At 42.8% G+C, this 21,978-nt stretch overlaps 1 protein-coding gene across 1 annotated transcript in view; it reads right to left on the bottom strand.

Moving 5' to 3' along the window:
• Positions 1-21,978, bottom strand: part of STX8 (syntaxin 8) — a 207,122-nt gene that overhangs the window by 65,298 nt on the left and 119,846 nt on the right. The window contains exon 7 of the mRNA XM_010965974.3: positions 17,084-17,185. Coding sequence (XP_010964276.1) covers positions 17,084-17,185 — 102 coding nt within the window. The remainder of the gene's footprint in view (positions 1-17,083; positions 17,186-21,978) is intronic.

Raw genomic sequence — 21,978 nt, 5'->3', positions numbered from 1 at the left:
TCACTGCTCTTTTTACAAAACTCTCAGCACATGCTCAGTGGGGGGCCTCCCAGGCGCTGCAGGTCTAAGGGTTGATTTCACACACATCCAAATCAAGTATTTCAGGAAAAAGAAAACAAACTCAGAAACCAGGAAGGCCAGGAAGTGAACAGGCTCCCCAGAGCTTCTCACTTGCTACCCGGCAATGGTGGCACTGCAGGAATGGCCACACTGAGTGGGACCCAGTGTCCTATCCTTGCCAGCTTTATGACGGACAAGGAGGGACAGACTCAGAAAGAAATGTCTCTCCTCACTAGCAGCTTCAAAAGTCAGATGTGTCCCAACTTACCTGAGTTATTAACCTACTGTCATTCTACATAAAACCAGGAACCCCCTAGCCTTCCCAAATTGCCTGTGCTGCTTAAAATCACAGGATCCGAGAGAAATTACCCCCTATTTTTAATGGTTTTTCTTTTTTAAAAAAATTGTAGTAAAATACACGTAACATAACATTTACCATTTTACCATGTAAACTCATTGGCATTAATCGCGTGCACAATGTTCCACAACCACTGCTGCTAGCGAACTCCAGAACTTTCTTGCCACCCGGAAGGAAACCTCCCCCCCGTTAAGCAGTCTCTCCCCCTTCCTCCCAAAACCCTAATCCCTGGCAACCACTCATCTGTTGTCTGTCTGTACAGATTTGCCTCTTCTAGACATTTCATACAAATGGTCTTTGGGGTCTGGCTTCTTTCCTTTGACTTAATGTTTCAAGGTTCATCCGCACTATGTCTCAGTACCTCACTCCTGTTTCTGGCTGAATAATATTCCATTGTACAGGGTATGGGAGAGATTCTGCAAAATGAATGATGGTGACTCAGTAGCACGTGGCCGGCGAGCTACTCACCTTAAGGAATTCAGCTATGTGATGGACAGCATTTCTTTTTAATGTTCCTAGACATTTGAATGTTGTAGACCATGAGGAGCAAGTCCAAGTGAACCCTATGTCTGCCCTTCACAATCGAATAAACGTTCTATCTTTACTCAGATTTCATCTTTCCAGACTGACAAGTCCTTTAAAAAAAAGTTTGAGGACTCAGAACACCCTCAGCCAAGTGACTACACTTGCCTTTCAAATAAATCCAATTCAAAGTCCACCACTTTGGTAGCTGCTGGGAATCAGAATCGAAAGACACAGTCGAAAGACCTCAGGAAGCCCAAGGTCTAGTGCAAAGACAAACATCCAAACAGTTTCACCACAGCACGACGATTTTCAGGGTGGAAATCTAAACTGTGATGTTTGTGAAGCTCGCAAAATATTCCAGCTGAGGAAGCACACAGTGTAGTATGTGGGTGGGCAATGCTTGGTTTTGCTTGTTGTCTTCTTGACGGCCTAGGTCTCCAGAGAAAAGCCACCATGGGAACAGTGTTGCTTTCCTGAGCGGCCGGAGCCCCACGACCCTGTCTGTGCAGCGAATCTCACGTCTGCCTGATGCACCACATCTTGCACAAGTAAGATGTCTTCAGCTTTCAAGATCTTCCTATGGTTTCATACCAGATTGGGAAGGGCTTACCAGGGGGCACACCTAGACATTTCACCAGGTTTGCAGTCGCTCCTTAGACAACACACTAAAATGTGAACTAAGACACTCATCCAGGGGAAACGTCACTGTTTGCATTTTCCCTGTATGTCCCCCACACCAACTTTCCATTTTGAAAGATTTAAAACCTACAGAAAAGCAGGAAAAAAAAAAATCCCCCTCATCATCCTGAAACCATCCTTAGAGCTGTGTGTGTTCTGATCAAGAATCCACTCGAAACCACAAACTGCATTTAGCTGTCACGTCTCTTCAGCCTCCTTTAACCTACAACAGTTCTCCCATCCTTTTCTTTCTTCCATGACACTTCCAGAAGGCCTAGGACGCTGTCTTACAGACTGCCCATCAATCTGAAATACTCTGATGGCTTCTCTCTGTTAGATCTGGGGTGATGAGTTACTTCACGTTTGGAGCCGTGCGGTGCTAGGTCGTCACCCACACTGGTGATGCTAAGTGTGATCACTTCGCTCAAGTATTTTTCCTCCTTTGTAATCAATAATTTGGTAAGTTGAGACTGTGAATATCCTACTCCCCACAACCTTTCACCCACGAGTTTAGCATCCATTGATGACTCTGAAATGATTATAAGGTGGCTGCAAAGTGATGACTTCATAATTCTATCGTTCTTCTACATTTATTGGCAAGATACCCCCTTCTCTGCCTCGCTTCTGCCTTTTTTGACTATTGATGTGGACTCACAAATGCACTTAAAAAATCCAGTGTCTAATACAACAGCATCATCACTCTAATTGCTTCCGCTTACCCTAGATTTGACAGCGAGAGTCCCTCTGAGCCAGCCCTCATCGTTTGCACATTCCCTTGACTTCCGACACAAGACGTTCTAGACTTGCCTTCTATTTCTCTGCCCTAAACCTGGAATTAGCTGTTCCCGTGAGGAATCCTGGTTCCTGTTTGTGATGAACAATATTTAGAAACTGAGATCTGGGTGCTAAGTTGTGCTCAAATACTGGCGTATCACAGCTTCTAGGCTCTTTCACTGGTTAAAAGCAAGAAAGTCATTATTTTTAAATCACGAGTCTACAGTGATACTTCTAATTCAAATCTAACACCATCAAGTTTGTCCTTCCTTTTCGCATTTGCTGTCTGTATCTCCTTGGTTCATAAGAGCGTCAATAAATTTACTCAGTCTCTCTTACTAACACGCACAACAGATTCAGAATTACTCTACTAATAACACTCCCAAAGACAAACCAACACAGAAGCATTTGAGATTTCTGCAGTTCATCATCTTGGGAACACATCCAACTAAGGGTAGACAAAGAACTCTATTTATAAAGTTAGCTGAATTCTTTTTTTACTGAATAAACCCTGTGATTCTAATTAACAGATTTCTGTTTACTATTTAGAAACACCCCTCAAGTTACAATACAACCTACAAACCTAAAAATTAAACAAAATTGTTGCATCAAGATGATTCATGCACAAATTTAAAAATTCAAATAATTCTAAAAAAGTTTATAATAAAAAAACAGCAACTCTGCCTTTCCATTCTGATACTCCATCATTAACCTCCACATTTTAAAATGACTTGCTCATACTATAGTTTCTAAATTCCATCAATTTTAGATACATAGTTATTTCCTCTTCCATTATAGGGGGATTTACCTCTTACATTCCACCTCCTCCCTCTCCCATCTTCCTTATAGATAAATCATACAGTTTGTTTACATTAACAACCAATATCTACATTATTATGGTTATGTACACATTCAGTAACGCATTATAATTATGCTTCCTTTCTTTGTATTACTTTTAGTTTTCCTGGAGTTAATAATCGCCTTACTTTTTCCATTGCTTAGATTCCCTTCAACTAAATCTCATGCTCTCCAGCAGCCTCTCAGTGCAGTTATTCATGCAGGAAAACACATCATTCTATCTTCTCTCCTAACCACTAGCTCTGTTCTGGAATGGTGCTTCTCTCAGTCTGTTGCACAGACCAAGATATCCTGGGTCTTCTCACTACTGTCATTCAGGGAATCCCCTTTACCTCTCTCCCTCATTTCTGGCATCACAGAAATGCTTTGTGTTATATTCTGTAACACACTCCCAGATGGTTCCATGCTCTGTGACGCATCAAGGAGAGACAGTAACTGGCTGGGGCAGACAAAACAAGCCAGGGGATGGCAGGGCGTTATGGATGCTGGCTGACAGGGTGGGGTGAGGCTGAGGAGTAAGGCCGGTAAAAGGCAGATTCTTGACTGAGATGATGAATAGAGAAGAGTGGTGGGGAGAGAAGACTGGAACTGACTGAGAGGAAACAGGAAAGAGGAAGGAAAAAACACTAGAAAGAGAGAGAGGAGGGAGGGGAGAGGGAAGAGCACAGGACCCCAGAGCCGGAGACGCCGCTTCAAGATGGGCGAGCTGAGGCTCCACCTGATGGGCTGACGTCATGGTCCACAGCCCGTCCAAGTGAGCCCCTCGGGGGCCGCTAATGCTACTGGGCTGTTTGCTCAGAGAAACCTACTTAGGATTATGTACAGCATCCTCTCTCTGGCGCTAAGGAGCTTGATCCCAACTGTGAACGTTAATATGGTGGAAAAGAGATATTACTATCTGAGGGAGTTGCTACCCTCCAAATAAACACGTCAGCCCTGGGAGGAAAGGCTGAACAGAGAGCCTCAAATCCCTGAGCAGAAATTCTCCCAAGGGCTCCTCATGACCTTTCATCACCTACAAACTGAACAGCTTCCCAGGCATTCCAGAGTCCCCAGATTGAGTGGTATAGATAAACAAGTGTGTGTGTCACCTTGGACAGAAAGACTTGGATACAAAACCACTGGGCTCATTTTGAGGGTTACTATTGGAAAAGTAGTAATTTTCTCTTTTCCCACAAAATCCATATATGCCTTTAAGCAGATGAATCTTCTCCAGTTTGCCAAAGGCAAGTTACATTATGTTCAGCTTGGTAAGGATTAGAGAAGCTCCTTCCAGTTGGTTCTCCTTTTCCCCTCCCTTTACATATAAACTTATGTCACGATCATTGTCTCTACTTTGTAAAGTGCTTAGAAATACATTTCTTCAGTACTTACAGGCTAAGAGGGCTTTTGTTCTTAAAAATGTGCCCAAGGTCTTGAACTTATGCCACTGGCACATTCTGAGTATTGAATTGATTGGAGCCATCAGATGCCACCAAAAATACAAGAAGGGCCTTAAGAAGTACTAATGTAGGAAGAAAAATCACAGGAAGCAGTTCTAGATCATACTTTAAAAAAACAAGAATGAAAAGCCGAGTCGAAAAAAGAGGCAAAAGAGATGCACATGTGGATCACGAAGGGGATGACTGCCTATTGGGAGGGTTGGGAGTCCAGCTTCTTCTAAGGAATGAAAAGTGTAAAACAAATCCAAAGTCAGGGGAAGACGTGCCTGCTGTCAAACTAAGAATGGAGAGGTCTCTACAAACCAAACAGCCCAGGCATAAACCTTGCCTTCCAGGTTTCAGAAATAAGTTGCCAATATTTTGTACGGAGGAATATATCAAGGATCAGCTAACCGTGCTTTAGTAATATTAATAGGAATGGCAAGAACAAGATCAAGCCACTATAATGCTTAACCCACTTTTACTTATTTTTCAGATGTCCTTTACTTTTTGAGACCATTTTTGCTCCTGTTCCTATTTGGCTAAGGCAAAGCTATACAGATATAATTAGGATTCTGTTACCACATCACATGAAAAATGGTCGTATGGAACTTTCATACAAAGATGCCAAGGAATTTTAGACCTTGTATCATTCTAACTTTGCCATAATCTCACAGACTGGGGCACACCAAGTATTCACTCATTTTGTAAATAGGAAAAAAAATCTTTATTGTGGTAAATACACGTAACAAAATTTACCGCCTGAACTGTTTCTAAGTGATTCAGTGGCACTAAGCACATTCACACTGTCGTGCTACAGTCACCACCGTATTTATTCATCTTCAAAAGGGACCCCTTTCAATTTTCTTTCCATTTCTCCATGTGTTTATAGGTAAGAAGTCATACCAGACAAATGTCAATACGATGATGAAAAAAATCTCAGATCCATCTTTGTGGAAAAATTTTTTAAAGAAATAAGACCTCTCTTATGTTTAAAAATCCAAATGTCATTTTGAAAGGAATTACCTGCTTTGTGGGCCAAAACAGAAAGGAGGGCTCTTATCACCATAAATCAACTCGTGGAAGAACACTGGAGGCTGCTCAGCAGACGCATGCCCCACCGGAAACCCCCGCAGGCTCCGGTGGCCCGGGCAGCGGGGCGTGAGCTGCAGGCATGCCCTCGGTGGGCGGAGGCCCGCGACACGGACCGCTGACGCCCAAGTCCAATACGAAGACCATTTTGCTGCTAATCCGGAGAAATTGATCTCAGTGTTCACACTCATAGATAGAGAAAACCTCACAGTGACTTAAAATGAGCCCCAAATCAATCTTTCTAAGGAATTTAATGCTGGTTCAGTGACTGGAAATTGACATTACTGCTTGGCTCTGAGATGGAAAGAAAAGGAGAGCCAGCGAAGAAAAAGTGCGTCGCTGGTGAGGCTCTGCTGGAGCCGATGGACAGATCCCTAGAGCTGAGAGAACCTGTCATTAATGCAACCAGGCCTAGGATCAAGGTCTTTAAACATTAATGTCAGGGCCCTGGACTGGACGCACTGCCCTGCGGCTGAGCCGCTTTTCACATGGGCACTGCCGTGAACCACGATGCTCAGTGAGCATAAGTCGGCACAGGGACTTACTCGTGGACAGGGCGGCAGAGGTGTTCTGAACAGTGAGAAATTACAGTTGCCAGATATTAATTATTATAATTCCTGAAGATACAACAACTCCTTTCACTTTGTTTCTACTCAGCTTTATTTATCAGTGGTTACTGTTTCTCATAAGCAACACTGGGGGTCACGACTCTTGTTGAAGTAAAACTATCTCATTCTCTGGGCACACACCAGTAACTGGCTGGGGCGAGGGAGCCTCTACAACAGGGCGGCAGGCACTAGAAGTCAGGAAGGCCATCCTATCTGAATTTCCGTTTCAATAATACACAAAGAAGATAATCCACTTGTGAACAACTGTGACTTGAATAACCCTGAAATCGGCCACATGTCCATTTAATCCAGTTTACAATGACAATTTTTAAGAGGCGAGAGAGGCATGAAAACATGTACCAAGAACTTAAATTTTAGGAAAGTTTTTCAAAAAAACACAGCTAACTTTTTAAAAATTCAACTAAAAATAGCCCTAGAGCTGTTAACGCCAACTTGAGAGAAAAGTGTGAGGAATCTCTACCAGTCACTTATGAACATTGAACCCAGAAGTTATGCTCAGTAACCCCATTCCTTTATTTTCCTACACAAATACATTAAAACCCAACAAACTTTCTCTATATCTTCCATTAAAAAATTTCCCTATCTTCTTTGTTTTGTTGTGATGAGAAAAAATACACGTTTGATAACAATTTTTTTCAATAGATACAGGAATATATAACACTGAAGGTGAAAGTCCCCATTCAGGAAAGACCTGACTCTGCAAGGGCCAACCTCCCTGTATGAAAGGAAATGAGCAAAGTTCCGGCCCATCACCCTGGCTCATATCTGATTTACCTGTGTATGTGCGCGCACGCCGGGTGGAGGGAAGGCGCTAACCCTCTTCAAAGGGGTACGAAAGTGGGTGGCAGAGTCGGATGCAACCTCAAAGACTGTTTAGTCTCTGCTGTTGATCTTACGTGTAAAAATGACATCAGGTGACTTCCTTCCTTGACTCACCCAGTTTCAGTAATTTCGGTCACAACTAGAATCCAATTCTTCATTTCAATTTACAAATATAAAATAAAATCGATGCATGAGGGAGAGCGTAATGCTGAACTCTTGAAAAATTAGGTTGGGCTGGCAAGACACTGAGCAGGATTTGGGGTGCTTTTCCTCCTCTAAGTAGTAGACAAATAATCGAGGTAAAGAACACTTTGAGCACATAAAACATGCTCCCTCCCAGGCCCACCGATGTCCTTCTAACCTCAGCCAGTACCTGCTGGTCCTGGGGTGCTGGCTGAAAGCAGACGGACTCACCAGTGAGCAAACAGGGCCAGAAAACACGCACAAACACGTCCCCGGGGAGCAGCACCAGCCAAGCCTGCACAGTGTAATTATTACCCCATAACAACAGAAGTTGCTCTTGGAAATCACACCTTATCTTTCCAAACCACACCGAGCAAAAACAATAATCAAAAGATGATTCTCCTTTGTGATCATTTCTGGCCCCTCGATGACAGCAAAAGTCACTGCCTCGTAACAGATTATAAAAGCGTGGCGGCCTCTGAGGCTGTCAGCCCTTATCAATCACCTTCCATTAAATACAGGTTTTCCAATTTTGTGCGTCTCGCAGAGGCTTCATTTTGCCTGGATTAAGCCAAAGCATCAACACTGTAACCTACTGCTCCTCCTCTCAATCCCCAAACAAATGCTGTTAGCAGAAAAACAGGCTTTTCCACAGCAGGAACCCAAAACCAACGCGGATGACAGTGATGTGGTCACATGTAAAAGACATCTGACCACAAACGCGTCACACGTGCATTACACAAACGTCACGAGCACCCACGGGCCCCTGAGGGGAGTATTTACAAGTGCCAAGAGAAGGGTGGGTGTGCACGTTGCACATTTTCGCTCCTAAAATGAGAATCGAGCAATTCCAGCGTATTCATCAGAGCACTGCAGCACTCTCTAGGATTTCAGAAGCAGGTCTCCTAAGAATTTTACGCTTTTATGGTTTCACTGACTCGTATCTATTATCTCCACAATGGAGAAAGGTCATGTCTTTAAAATATACAGCAGATTATGGCGAGGGAAGGAGACAGTTCTAAGTCAACTGAAAAAGGTATGTTTAAAAAATAAGGGAGCCTTATTAATCAGCGGGACTCATCTCATTTGTCTTGGTCACACTGGTAACCGGGCAGACGTTTGCGGTGTTCAGATACCAAATCCACAGCATGGGGGCCACAGCGTATGCAAGTAAGATCAAAGTTACAATCATGCACCTTTTTCTGTACCAATAAACAGACTTCTTCGTTATTATTTTTAATGGCTACATCACTGTGGCTAGAGCCAGAAACAGAGTGGTGAGAAGAGAAAGCGATGATAGGGGTGGCGGGGAGAGATTTCAGAGTCATCCTCAGACAGGCCCAGGGCTTGACTACAGAGAGGTGAGAGAGAGGCCCCAAGTGCAGAACAGCACTGCTCATTTTGTTTGGCCCACGTGGAATTTTTAAGATGTTCATTTGCTGTCAACACTAAGATATTGGGAGATTCACTTAAAGATCCAGATTTCAGGCTTCTTGTAAAAATAAACACACAGGTGATCTGGCGTCGCATTCCCACTTGGCAAAACTCTGTGGTCCACTCTCTCATTTGCCCTGGAGGTAAGCACAGTGGCCCGCTGCACTCGTGAAGGGTTCCGTCTGGCCCCTGAAGGCATGTGCAAGGGAGAAGGAAGTTTTCAGCCTGAGGAAATGGGAAGCAATGGGAGAGGAAGCTTATCGGGGCTAAAGATAACAAGTCCATAAAGGACATGTACAGACTGAGAGGAGGTGGGGTGCAGTCAGGAGAAACCGGGTGGCAGATGGAGACAGAGACCTTGAGATTCAGGTGACATCCGGGTCTGAGATGCAGAGCTGTGAGTGGCCCACAAGCCCATCCAAGAGCTGATGAAGTAGCTTAAAGAAGAAAGTGCCAAGAAAAAAAAAAAGAGCAAAGGACTGAGCCCCGGTAGGTCTGCAATAGAAGACGGCAGAGGAAAAAAAGACAGACAAAGGGAGACTGAATTAGCACAACCACTCTGCACGAGCGGGTCCCAGCCTGCCGGTCTCTCTCTTCTAGCAAATATCACAAGAAAGCAAGCCACACAAGCATATACGTTATGTTTACACTGTACTGTAGTCTAGTAAGGGTGCAAAAGCATTATGTCTAAAAAAACAATGTACATACCACAATTTTAAAATTCTCTATTGCTAAAAAATGCTAATAACAATTATCTGACAATGCAGGGTTGCCGCAAACTTTCAATTTGTAAACCAAACAAAAATAAAAAGTGCAGTATCTGTTAAGTACTATAAAAGCAAATTGCAATAAATTGACGTATGCTTGTATAATGAGTGAGCACCGCTCCCACCCTGGGCCTGAGTAAGTCTACTGGGGAAATACATCTGTAATGGACAACATGTTTTGTTCCGTTGTTCCACCTCCCCACCCCCCCGCTGGTTGCTCAGATCCAACCACCATTTCCATCCTGACGGAAGACCCATCATGTGAAGTCTAACTCGGCCAGACTCTTCATCTGCCCACCCTTGGCAGCCAGGCCGGCCAGCTCGACGCTCCTCTGCTGACCGAGAGAGGCGGAGACGGTCAGAAGCAGTGGCGTCATGCAGCAACCCTGCTTGGGGCATCCTGTCCTCACTCCCCTTGTGCAGGGACGGCCCTCCAGCTCCCTGTCACTTCTCTGGGCCTCAAACAACCTTCCAACCAGGGTCCTGTCAATGTAAGACAGCCAGAGGCAGTCTCTGATCCTGACCCTGGAAGCACCCTCACCAATGCCCTACCTAACAGAAGTCCTGAATACAGAGAAAAGTTTTATGCACAGAAGACAGAGTCACTGACATAGCAGGATGAGAAAATGATTTAAAAGCCCCCAAACATGAGTGCTTAAGTAAATGATGGTACATCTATTTGATAGGATGGTATTCAAGGTTCTCAAAGAAAAATAGGTTTATAATAAAACGTTAAAAAGAAGGGCTAAAAATACAGTATTATCATCGTCTTGTCAAAATACTATTTATAGAAAAAATGACTAGAAATATCAAAATACTAAGCGTAGAAGCACATCTTCTTTAAAATTTTAATTTTTAAATTACAAAAGTAGCATAGGCTTATCATACAATTTTAATGGTATATAAAGAAAGCACTGATAAGCTGCCGTTGCCCAGCTCCCAGCCTGGCCCAGGCACACGTCTGAAGTGACCGATGAACCCAGTGTCCCTCTGCTCCACTCTGGGTTCCCCGAGGGCAGGAACTGGGCGTCGGTACCTTTCAGCTCCAGCACCAAGCCCAGTGCCCGGCACACAGAGGATGCCCAGTAACTGTGTTGGTGCGGAAGGAGAAATGAATGAATGACTGAATGAATGAATGAATGGGAAAGGCAGCGCTCAGGACAAGATGGCTCTGGAGGCAGACAAGCATTAGTGGGAGACGGGGCATCTCTCCACAGAGACTGGAGGAAAGGTGACAGTGGGTTAGAGACAGGCACACACATATGTACAGGACAGGGGAGCTCATCTCAGCGAAGGAGCGTAAGAGAAAGACGTAAGGAAACAAGAGCAAAGGATATTCTTGATAAACCGTTAAGATAAATAAAAGGATCCGTATAGTGATTCTTTTGCTCCAGGTTAGCTGCTTGTGTTTGCGGTAGGGTTTTAAAAACTCCTTGAAAGATTAACTTGCCTCTCAGGTCATTAAATAAACCAGACAACGTAGAATTCAGTTTCTTATCTATGTTGGTTAGATTCAAAAGAGCTAATAGAAGGAAAAGCGAGTTTTGTGCTATACAAACGTAAGACGGCCCACCTCCATCTGCATAAGCACTAGAGGTAGCTTTTACTAATTTTATGACTGGTAATAGCGCGGCCACAAAATTGTAAATTTCAGTTTATTTGGGGGAAAAAAAACCCCCAAAACAATCCACTCCATTTCTGACTGAATGAGGATGCAAACTTCCCAGCTCCACAACATCCCTGCATAACTCACTGAGATCATCACTACTCTCCTTAAAGACTTTTCTAGGCTGGCTTTAAAGAGAGGTAAGAGCCTCTGAGTCCCATTTATGGAGGCGGCTCTCAACGACCGATTTCAACCCACGTTTTCACATAGTTGCCACGGACTGAGAACTCACTAGAACCAGTCACTACGCCACCCAACTTGCTCTCGTTTACTCTGCGGAATAACCACGTTACCCTCATTTTGAGCCTAGGTTCACCCAGGTTGTAAGTGGCAGAGCCCAAACTGACCCAGGTTTGCCTGGCTCCGCGCCCAGGCTGTGCTGGACCATCTCAACCACCAAATTGCTCTGTCTCCTTAAGACACCACATTCCGAGGCGTGGAAGGCAAATCCAGTGGTTCCAGATTGAGATCCTGTTAATGCAATGCCAGCTGGGCTAATTTCTAACCACATCACTGAATCGCTGCGCAAAATCACAATACATGTGCTTAGACAACATTACGTAATAGTCAATATGCTGAGAGGCAACACTGTCCCTCACCCCGAGTCATTCAGAACGCTCAGTCTGGCCTTCACAATTGGCTCCGTCCGTCAGACTCAGACGAGGCTCTATTTTGAATTCTAATGAGGACAAGGCACAATGAATATTTAAACTGCAATTACAAAGATCCCGCTTTTATGTAGATGCCCTTAGTACAAATAACAGATCTGAACATACGTAGAGGTACCGATGGGAAGTATCAGCCTAATTTGCGTTCAGAAGCTGGAGAAAGACAATACTGTTTTCTGCTTGACGCTGTTACTGGGGTGGGGGTGGGTCAAGAAAAAGGGAGGAAAAACCACGCAAAGATCCCAGTAAAAACTTTAAAGCCCAGGCTCCCGAGCGAAAGGTTCACAAAGAGGTGCTTGAATCCTTTGTTAGCAACTGAACAAATTCATCGTCAGCCCTTCTGTGTGGCCCCCTGGCAAATGGATCTGCACTTACAACTGGACACTTCCTCATTGCGAAAGCGTCTATGACTGATACACCGGATCAGCAAGGAAGATGTGCTGATGGTAGGAAAACAAAAGACCGTTTCACGGTTCACAGCCTATTTCTGCGCTCCCTTAAGTACAGTGATGCTGTGCCCACTGCTATTCTCAGCTCACTCACGTCCTCTCGGTTAAACAGTCATCAACTGCGGTGTGAACAGCGCCTGAGTCGCCGGAGTTGCTTAATTCCCACCCCCCACATAGTTAAAACATACTTTGCTTGCAGTTTTATGTACTATGTGTGTGTGTGTTTACAAATCAATGATCAGCTTGGCCTTGCATTTAAGAAGAGCAAGGGATTAACTCTTTGCTACGTCTGGAGGCTCTCGCACCAAGCTGTTGCCCCCGAGGTGCCTTCCTTAAGACCCACAATTTAACTTCCATGCCATTTGGACATCTTTTTGTAAACACTAGCATTTACGGAAAGGGAATATTTAATTTAATTTAAATTAAAAAATGGTTTAATTTTTCCTAATCTGTCCTCTGGTTGAGTCTTTCTTCTGCTGGTATCAAGTATGTCCACTGAGTCTTGAATTTCAGTTATTTTTTATTTCTAGAAGTTCTATTTTACCCCTTTTTCAAATTTTCTATGTTACTCTTTACAGTTTCCTATTCTCTGAAGATACCTGCAAGATTGTCATGTCCTTCTTTAAATGTGAAAATAATTGATTTTGTAATCTACATCTGATAATTCTAATACTGCAAGTCTGTGCAGACTGGATTCTGGGGTCTGTGGCTGGTCCTTGCCCATGGTGTGCTGTTTCCAGATATGCTAGGTTATCTTTGAGTGCGTGCTGGTCATTGCCCTGAAAATTTTATTTGTGGTTGGTTCCCAGAGACCAAGAATAAATATGCTCTCCTTCAAAGAGGCAGTTCGCTGTTCTTTTTTTTCGCCAGGCGCCTGGTGCTAGAACAGGTGAGTAGAACAGGCTACCCAGGGTACATTCGCACCGGAGGGCCTTTCTGTGACCACAACGGGTCAGGAATGATAGCTTTTCCTCTTTTTTCCTCCTTCTCCTGTTCTGTTCAGTGCCGAGGCTGCCTTCCCCACAATCCCCCAGGGCAAGTTCAGTTCTGGTCCACTTTTACCCTAAGGTCACAGCTCTTTGGGGCCTCACTTTACTAGGATCTCCTATTACACCTCCCAACCGGGGAGGGCCCAGGACCTTACCTTTCACCCTACTTGCCTGCCCTCTCAGGCTGCAGAAGCCCAACTCCTGCCTGCAAATGGGCTTGATCAGATTAAAAACGAAACAAACAAAATCTACGAGGCAGTACCTAAGAGTCTAAAGGCAACAAGCAAGACAGAAGGTCAGGTTGGTGTGGTGGTTCCCCTCCAAAATTTAACACTGGGTTATAATTTGATTCAGCAATCCACTTCTGAGTATATACACAAAAAAACAAAGACCTGAACTGATACTTACACACTCCTGTTCACAGGGAAACAACCCGAGTCCACTGACAGATAAATGGATAAACAAAAAGTGGTCTATACATACAATGGAATATTCGTCTAAAAAAGGAAGGAATTCCTGACACATGGTACAACCTAGAGCAATACTGAAGGCATTGTGCTACATGAAATGAGCCAGGTACAAAAGGACAAGTGCTGTATGGTTCCAATTTTATGAGGTACCCAGAGTAGTCATGTGTGTAGACACAGGAAGCAGAGTGGTGGCTGACCAGGGCTGGTGGGCGAGGAATGGGAAGCTGGTCTTTAACAGGGACAGAATTTCAGTTTAGAAAGATGAAAAAGTTCTGGAGATGGATGGTGGTGATGGCTGCACAGCAGTGTAGATGTACTTAATGCCACTGAACTGCATGCTTAAAAACTGTTACAATGGTACATTTTATGTTGGGTATGCTTGACCAAAATAAAAACACATTTTTACAAAAAGGGTCAGGTTAATTTTGCCAAGGGCTGCCTAGACCTAATCAGTAATTGCACAATACACCTTGTGTTTGAAGGCTTAATATTTTTAAATTTATTATCATCATCATCATCATTAGTTAATGGAAGTACTGGGGATTGAACCCAGGATCTCGGGCATGCTAAGCATGTGCCCCACCACTGTGCTATACCCCTCACCCCCTCGAAGACTGAATATTGATCAGTGAAAGACCTAGAAGTTAATTGCTGGGTGCCACAAACACAAGTGTAACCTCACTAGAGTTTTGCAGGTCAACATGCAAAACCAGCACTGCTTGTCAACAAACACAATGTAACTGCAAAGGTCCGCTTAAAAAATATAAACGCAAAACCTTTTCCTTTAAAGTTACCAGGCACCAGAAATCATAGAAGGATAGTTGTTTGGTGGAGATATACTATTGATGAACTGCTTAAGAAATACCAGGGAAAAAATGAAAGGCTAGCAGAAGGAATTCTTTCTCAAGTATTTCCACTGAAAAATCTCAAGAAATTTCTTCTTTCAGCATCTATTTAATACTGTTGTTTTTTCTCCCTTCTGAATAACTCTATTTTATATATATATATATAAGTAAATATAAATAGGACATGAGATAAATTTACACTTAACACATTTTAAGATACCAAGAGACATTTAAAAAAGCATGCATTTTAGTAATCCTAGGATTCTCTACATTTCTCTTATTTTCAAAAAAAATATTACACAGCTCAGCTAGGACGATTTTATGGACATTTCTAGATATAAATACCAACACCAGGTCAAACTATAAAACAAAAAATTGGTAACAGTACGACCAATATTCTTCATTACGACTTCATGAACGGCATGTGCTGAGGGCTGCAATATTGCAGATACAAAATCTTACCAACATGTCTATGAATATGGTCGTTCCAAATTAATAACATGATTGCTCAGCACATCAAAATGACCTCAAGAAAGCTGTCACGTAAGTGGGAAGATTCTTCCTACTTTAGACATAAAAATACTCACTGCTTACTATGTGTTACACACTAAGTGCCATATATCTCTACCCCCACCTACCTGTCTGTCTGTCTGTCTCTGTATCATCTATATATTCATATCTTTATCTATTTTAACTCCTTTATTCCTTACAACAACCCTCTCAGGTAGGTGATATTGTGATTCCCATTTCAGAGATGGGGAAATCAAGGCAAAGGGCAGTGGGTTTTCCCAAGGTCACACAGCCGGTGAATGGTGGGGCTGGGACGTGAGTCTAGGTTCTAGAGCCCACCCACACCCTTAACTGCTACACCTTAGAGCCTTTCTGCCTAAAATATGGAAGTTCAGGGCAGACAGACGATGTCGGACACATCACATGTTTTATACAAGTTCACTTTGATAACCAGGTTATCTTCTTTTTTTTAACAGCTGAAAAACTACGGCTCAGAAAGATAAGGTTTACACAAGAACTGAAGACAGTAAGGGAGGTGGGAGTGAAGCCATCTGTCTCTATTGCCAGAGTCTGAGGATCTAGCGCAAAGGACGAAGTCTCTGTGGTCAGCAGTTATGAGAAGGCTAGTCAAGCGAAATCAGGGAGGCTTTGCTCTGGGGCAGGAAGCAGAGAGAGGCACACGCCTCCGGCGCAGGGCGCGGTGCGGCATCCGGCAGGGGAGAATGGGCCGGGCTGGGGGAGCAGGCAGTGATGGAGGGGGAGGAGATGGGCGCCCGAGTTCCTCTTCCTCTGAGATTCCATAGCCCTAACTTGCCTGGTCCTCCGTCACCCTGCTGTTCTAGACTTCTGTTTAACTGCAAACTCAGGCGAGGAAGGCAACACTTCTCAAGCTGTGTCCCCCAGGTAACCTTTGCACAGCGGTCCTCGTAAAACCAGATAATCAGAGGGATCCATTATATTTTTTCATATCGAAAGGGCTCAAAGTCAAGCAAAGCACATGCTGAGATCACCAGGTTTTTTTTTTTTGTTTTTTTTTTTTTTTTTTTTTTTTTTAGCACTAATGCATTTCTATTTATAATAGAAGTATTAGCTTTATAAACTTGGTGCACCTTTGCGGGAGGAAGCACCAAACAACCATCACTGTGATGACTACAGTCACCACCACTGTCCATCCCTGACCTGCAGGCAAGGCACTGTGCACAGGCCACAGGTCACTGAAACCTCACCAACAGCTACATCAGACCTTCTGCAGAATCGCAAGGGCCCAGATCAGGACTGCCTGGTGTGTTTGTTAAATAATGAACACCGCTGAACTCCACCCTAGCCCCAGTCAATCAGAATCTCTAGGGCAGGGCCAAGGAATCAGCATTTTAAGACTTACTCTAAGTGATTCTTAGCGTGGCCTGTGTATCCCCGTATTAGGTACAAGGTATTAAGACGTACAGTGACCGCCAGAGATAACATCACTCAATATAGGATTTGAACTTGGCTGGACCTTAGATTCTGAGCTCAAAACTGCTCTACAGCTCACGCTTCCACAAGTACGCTTGTGGCTAAAAAAAGGCACAAAATAAGGAAGACTGCCTTTAAAACCCATGCAATCTACCACCACCCAACTGCATAAGGTCATACAATTCTCCAAACAATCATTCCTTGTAAGCACACAGAAAGGATTCTGATTTTTACATTTCCTAACAATGCATATACCTCCCATGCACTCCTAATGATTCATTTCATCGTAACAAGATTTAGGGATCTTCGAGCAATTCCAATGCTTCATCAAATGAAACTGCCCGTATTTGAAGAGCAACCAAATCCTTGAGGTTAAAATTAGACCAACGTGGGAAACTTAGATCCGCAAGCGATTAGAGAGGCGATCTCTTACCACAAGATGTGGACTTTCTGTCCACCAGATTCACACGCCTGGTTTCAGTGCGAAGTTTCTCATCGGTATTCTCCACCAGGTTGGCAAGGTCATCAATTATCTCTGGAAAGGAAAACAAAGATGCATGGTTAATACTCCAAAAATACCCCAGCTCACACTGGAGGATCGCAGCTGTGGTGGTCCTTCCTAGTAATAATTCTCTCAACTGCAGTGAGTGAAAAGTTTTAGAGAACTCATGTATATTCTTTGAAAACTGTGATTCCTTAAAGGTTGGCGGTTGAGGGTGGGAGAAGCAGTAAAGAAAAAAACTAGTTCAACATCAATTCCAGGAGACAGAGGAGAAATGTCGAAAGTTCAGGGGAAAGAAAGCATGACCTGGCAAATTTATGCCCGGCCAAGCTGTCCCTTGAGTGTAAAGGTGACAGACAGACAGTATAGAGGACTTCAGGGACCACTGGGGTCTTTCTAAAGAAAACTATTTGATGATGAAATCGAGCCGACCAAGAGGTGAATAAAAATACAGAACCCTGGGACGGAGAAGCCAGGGGCCATGACGTAAGAGATGATGGTGAAAACTGAATCCATTTAAATAGGGAGCTGAGAATAAACAAATATATGGATTAGGTTACAGAGGAGCGGACAGATGCGATAAACAGTGACAATGTAATTATAAGTGAAAATCAGAAGGGAGTTGGGAGGTGGGGGGAAGGTGAAAGGAAGCTGAGCTGTTAATTTCTTCATCACTCACAGCCAAGTCCTATCAAGCTGCTGAGAAGTAGAACATACAGAGAAATTACAGCTGTATAAAAATCACCAAAGCTTCAGAGTTTTATGTAATTTTTTTGTTAACCTTAGATGGCTCTTTAGGAATTACAATCTCTTCTTAAAAAAATCCTTTATGTGAAGTTTACATTTTTCATGCTAATCTTTTAAAAGTGAAATTGAGCACTTAACATTAAAACAGCATATATAGTATGATTCTAATTATGCGAAGTAATTTCTAGCCCTCCTTTTATATGCACAAATCTATAAGGATATATCCAGGCAATGTTAGCCTAATGTCAATAATGATTATTTCTGCGTGGTAGGATCCTGGGTGATCATCCTTGTATTTTCTGTGTTGTTTGAATTTCTTATAATTTCTTGTAATACAAGGACTCTATATACTCTTTTTTAAAAAATTTTGGTTCTCTTTCCTCCCTCCTTCCCTGTCTTCCTCTTTTTGCAGTGATTGCTTTAGAGATACATTGTCCCATACGTTACCACTTTTCTTAAAGAATTAAATAGAACAAACGAGGAAGGTAAATAAAGCTTTCAGAATGATGTCTGAGCTGAGTTCTGAAGGCCATGCGGGTGAAGAAGCAGGAATAGGGCAACTCGTGAAACAGCACAGCATGTAACCGGCACGGAGGGGTTGGGGGTGGGGGGAGCTCTCCTCCAGCTCCTACAGTACTTCCAACCACCTCTTTTTACTTAGAGATCCTTATTTTTGTATTCCAATTACCTATTTATATGTCTTTCTTTTGCAGAAAAAATATGACAGAAACTAACTTGTATTCATCTTTGTATATCTCCCACTCCTAGGAGAGTGCCTAATACACAGCAAGATAAATACTTAAAAGAGAAAGGCAGTGAATGAATGGAGCGTAAAAGATAAAAGCACTGAGTTAATTTCAAAGCACCGAATAATTTGCTGCTTCCTAGAAAAGTGGATCTAAGCCAGATTGGTCAAATATTATCTATGTAGCACCTGCCTAGAAAATCTTTCACTATTATTTAACAATCCACTCATAAGCCTCCGTTTCCTTGTACTCAGGGACACTCTCTCCAGGTTTTCCTTTCACCTGTCTAGTCTCCTCCTCCTCTTAAATGTTGGCAATTCCCAGAGTTCTGTATATTTTCTCTATTTTGTATGCCTTTTAGTTCACCAATATTTAAATTAAGATACCTGAATGTTTTCTGCTCTACATAGCTGAATCATACAGCCAACGGCTTACTACTTAACTCTACCTTGAAATTTCTACGGACATTGACTCTCAAAGTCTCTGAAACTGAATGCTTCATCTTCCCCCAGATTTGACTGCCCTCCTGTCTTCCCTGCCTCAGTCGCTGGCACCACCATCACCTGCTCGCCTGAGACAGAAGCCTCACACGCCCACACCCTCTCCCTTCTCCCTCACTGGACTTGCCATTTGTCAGTCACTCTAAGTTGATTCAGTCTCCCCAGTATCTCTCTCAATCCTACCCTCTCTCTCAAACTGTGTTACTAATATCTTACAAAAATTTTCCCGTGTTTGTCAGCAGTGTCCTACCTTAACTTCGTGTTTCTATTCCTGAACCCTTTCAATCTGTTCCCCACACTGTGGCCAGGAAGCAAGGAACAGTATTTTTTCATATTCCAGTTAATTTAAATTCAAACAGCCGTATGTGACTAGTGACTATATTAAACAACATAATTCTAAGGCCATCACTTTTTTAAAAAATAAAGAAAACCAAAACACACACCCAGCACCACAACCACCAGCACCTCGAGGTACAGCTTAAAAGACAGAAATCAGCAGAGCGAATAGCATCTTCAAGGAAAGAAGGAAAAGAGGGCGAGCAGGGAGGCCTACATTTGTGCGTGTTGGAAAGACAAAATAACCAACTAAGAGAAAAAATTTTCAAGCTGCAAGAAGTTAGGAGATCATTGGCTAGCTCCCTTCCCTTAACACTCCCCCGACAGTGGGACGCTTAACCTTTTGCTGAATACTCGCAGTCAGAGGGAAACTCAGGGGAAAATCAGTTCCAGGGCTGAGCTGGAGCGTGACTCTGATTATTAGAAGCTTCAGTATTTTGAGCCGAAACTCTGCCCACTTTTAAATTCCATCTTACATTTCTAAAACAGCACACAGTTCTAGCGTTCTTCCTCCCACAAGACAATTCTCCTCACGTAACTCCTCAGTCTTCTCTTCCCAGCTAAAGACAATTAGCTCCAAATGTTAAATGATGCTTAGAGGAAGTGATTTCTAGATCTTGTGACATCTTGATTCGCTGGACACAGTATTCATCCTACAGTGTGATGCAAAGATTTGAATCCAACGGTTCTGGTTTTGTCTAGTCAGCACACAGCACGCCTAGTTTATATAGAGCAGCAGATATAAAAGTGAGTATTATGTTCCATTCCTCATGTCGTGCTCCGATATTCCACAGTAAGGGTTATGCTTCCTGGAGTTGCTTGGTACATGGTTCTCATGCAAATGATTACAGCAGGACTCCATGGTATTTTTTAATGCCACACATGTAATACAAAATTCAATATGATAAGCTTGTATCACTGTAAGAAAGTCAAGTGCAAAATATTCCTTGTCTGATATTAAATAAAATATGTCAGCTGTTATACGTTAACTGGGTTTCTAGACAAAGTTCTCATTACATTTGTAAATATTCATAACTTAGAGGTTAAATTTAAAAATTGTAGCAGATTAACCAAGCAAAATCAGTAGTCAACACTGAAGGGGTTAATGTTTTAATCTCAGACCAAAGTTTTTCATCTTGATTGGTAAACCTCATCTGATTACTAGTTTGTTTGCTAAAACAAAATACAAGAAACAAAAAACTCTATTTTTAAGTGATAAAAATCATTTAACAGCAGCTTATAAATGAGAGGGGGAGGAGAGTACAAGATTATCTGAACACCCCAGTAAGCACTTCTGTGGGTTTCCTCCTAAGATCTGACATAAACATATGTATTTTTATGTAATTGCAATATATGCGCCTTCTGCCCCCGTTAACATATCATTTGTCCTCTTTCATGTTGTTGCACAGTCTTCACAGTTATAATTTCTAAAGGTTACAAAATATTCATTCCATTAAATAAACATTCATTAAAAATAGCCCATTGTGGGATCCTTAGAACCTTCTATTGCCACCTAATGAGTCAATGAACTCTTTCCTCCATTATCATCTTCCTTCTTTTGTATCATTTCCTGAAGTTAACAAAGTGTGGTTATGACTGCCGAATGGACTTTGAAACATGTTGCCAAATCAGTGATTCAAAGGTTCGCTCTGCCACTGCTGGCTGGTTTGATAGAACTCGCTCCACTTGTCACTATGACCTCAGAAGGCCATTTTCAAGGGCAGGGACCCTGCGGGGATTCCCACCCTGCAGCCTAGCAGTTTCTACCGTGGGAATCCCCCTGACCGCAGTCTATTACGAGCAAATGAAACACAGGTTTCAGAGAACAGGTTGAGAAACGACCAGCTGACCCTTTCAGACCCCTTCCTGACAGTACACCCTCCAAAGAGCAACTGATACTTTGCTTCCTGCTAAGTATTTGCATTTGGTTTTGAGAAGGAGCTTATGTTTCTGTCACGTGTTAATTTGGATACCAAAGGCCATTCCAACACAGAATGGGAAAAATGGACACTGAAGGATGACGCAAAACTGAAAGGATCAAAAGCAGGAAGAAATATCGTATGGTACCAACATATCCGAATCCAATTATGTTTAATTCTTTTTTCCATGCTCACTCACAGTCTCAGTAAATTTCACATAAAGGCAGAGAGTGTGCTGTGTATTTTCAGGTAAGTTTGATGCCTTTTTGTACTCATAATGGATGCTGGCACTTGCAAAGTCATTATGTTATTATGCCTTTTGCTTATATCGCTAATAACATTTGAAGACATGTTAAAAAACACAAAGAGTGACTAAAGAGCTTTTCCTGAGGGCATTAGTTTAACTCCCTTTATTCTCTGCAATGGAAATTATACATGGCGTGGGTGGTAACCTCTAATAATAAACTTTCCTGTACTCTAGGAAAGGATGTCAAATATTACAGAAACTAGGAACAGAAGGAAAGGCCAGTCGGTGACTCAGCAAAGGAAAAGTCGCACCTCAGCCACGGCACCCTATA

The sequence above is a fragment of the Camelus bactrianus genome, chromosome 16 (assembly GCF_048773025.1).
Source record: "Camelus bactrianus isolate YW-2024 breed Bactrian camel chromosome 16, ASM4877302v1, whole genome shotgun sequence".
NCBI classification, from domain to species: Eukaryota; Metazoa; Chordata; class Mammalia; order Artiodactyla; family Camelidae; genus Camelus; species Camelus bactrianus.
Note: the sequence above shows the minus strand (reverse complement) of the source record. Positions and strands in the feature narration are given on the sequence as shown.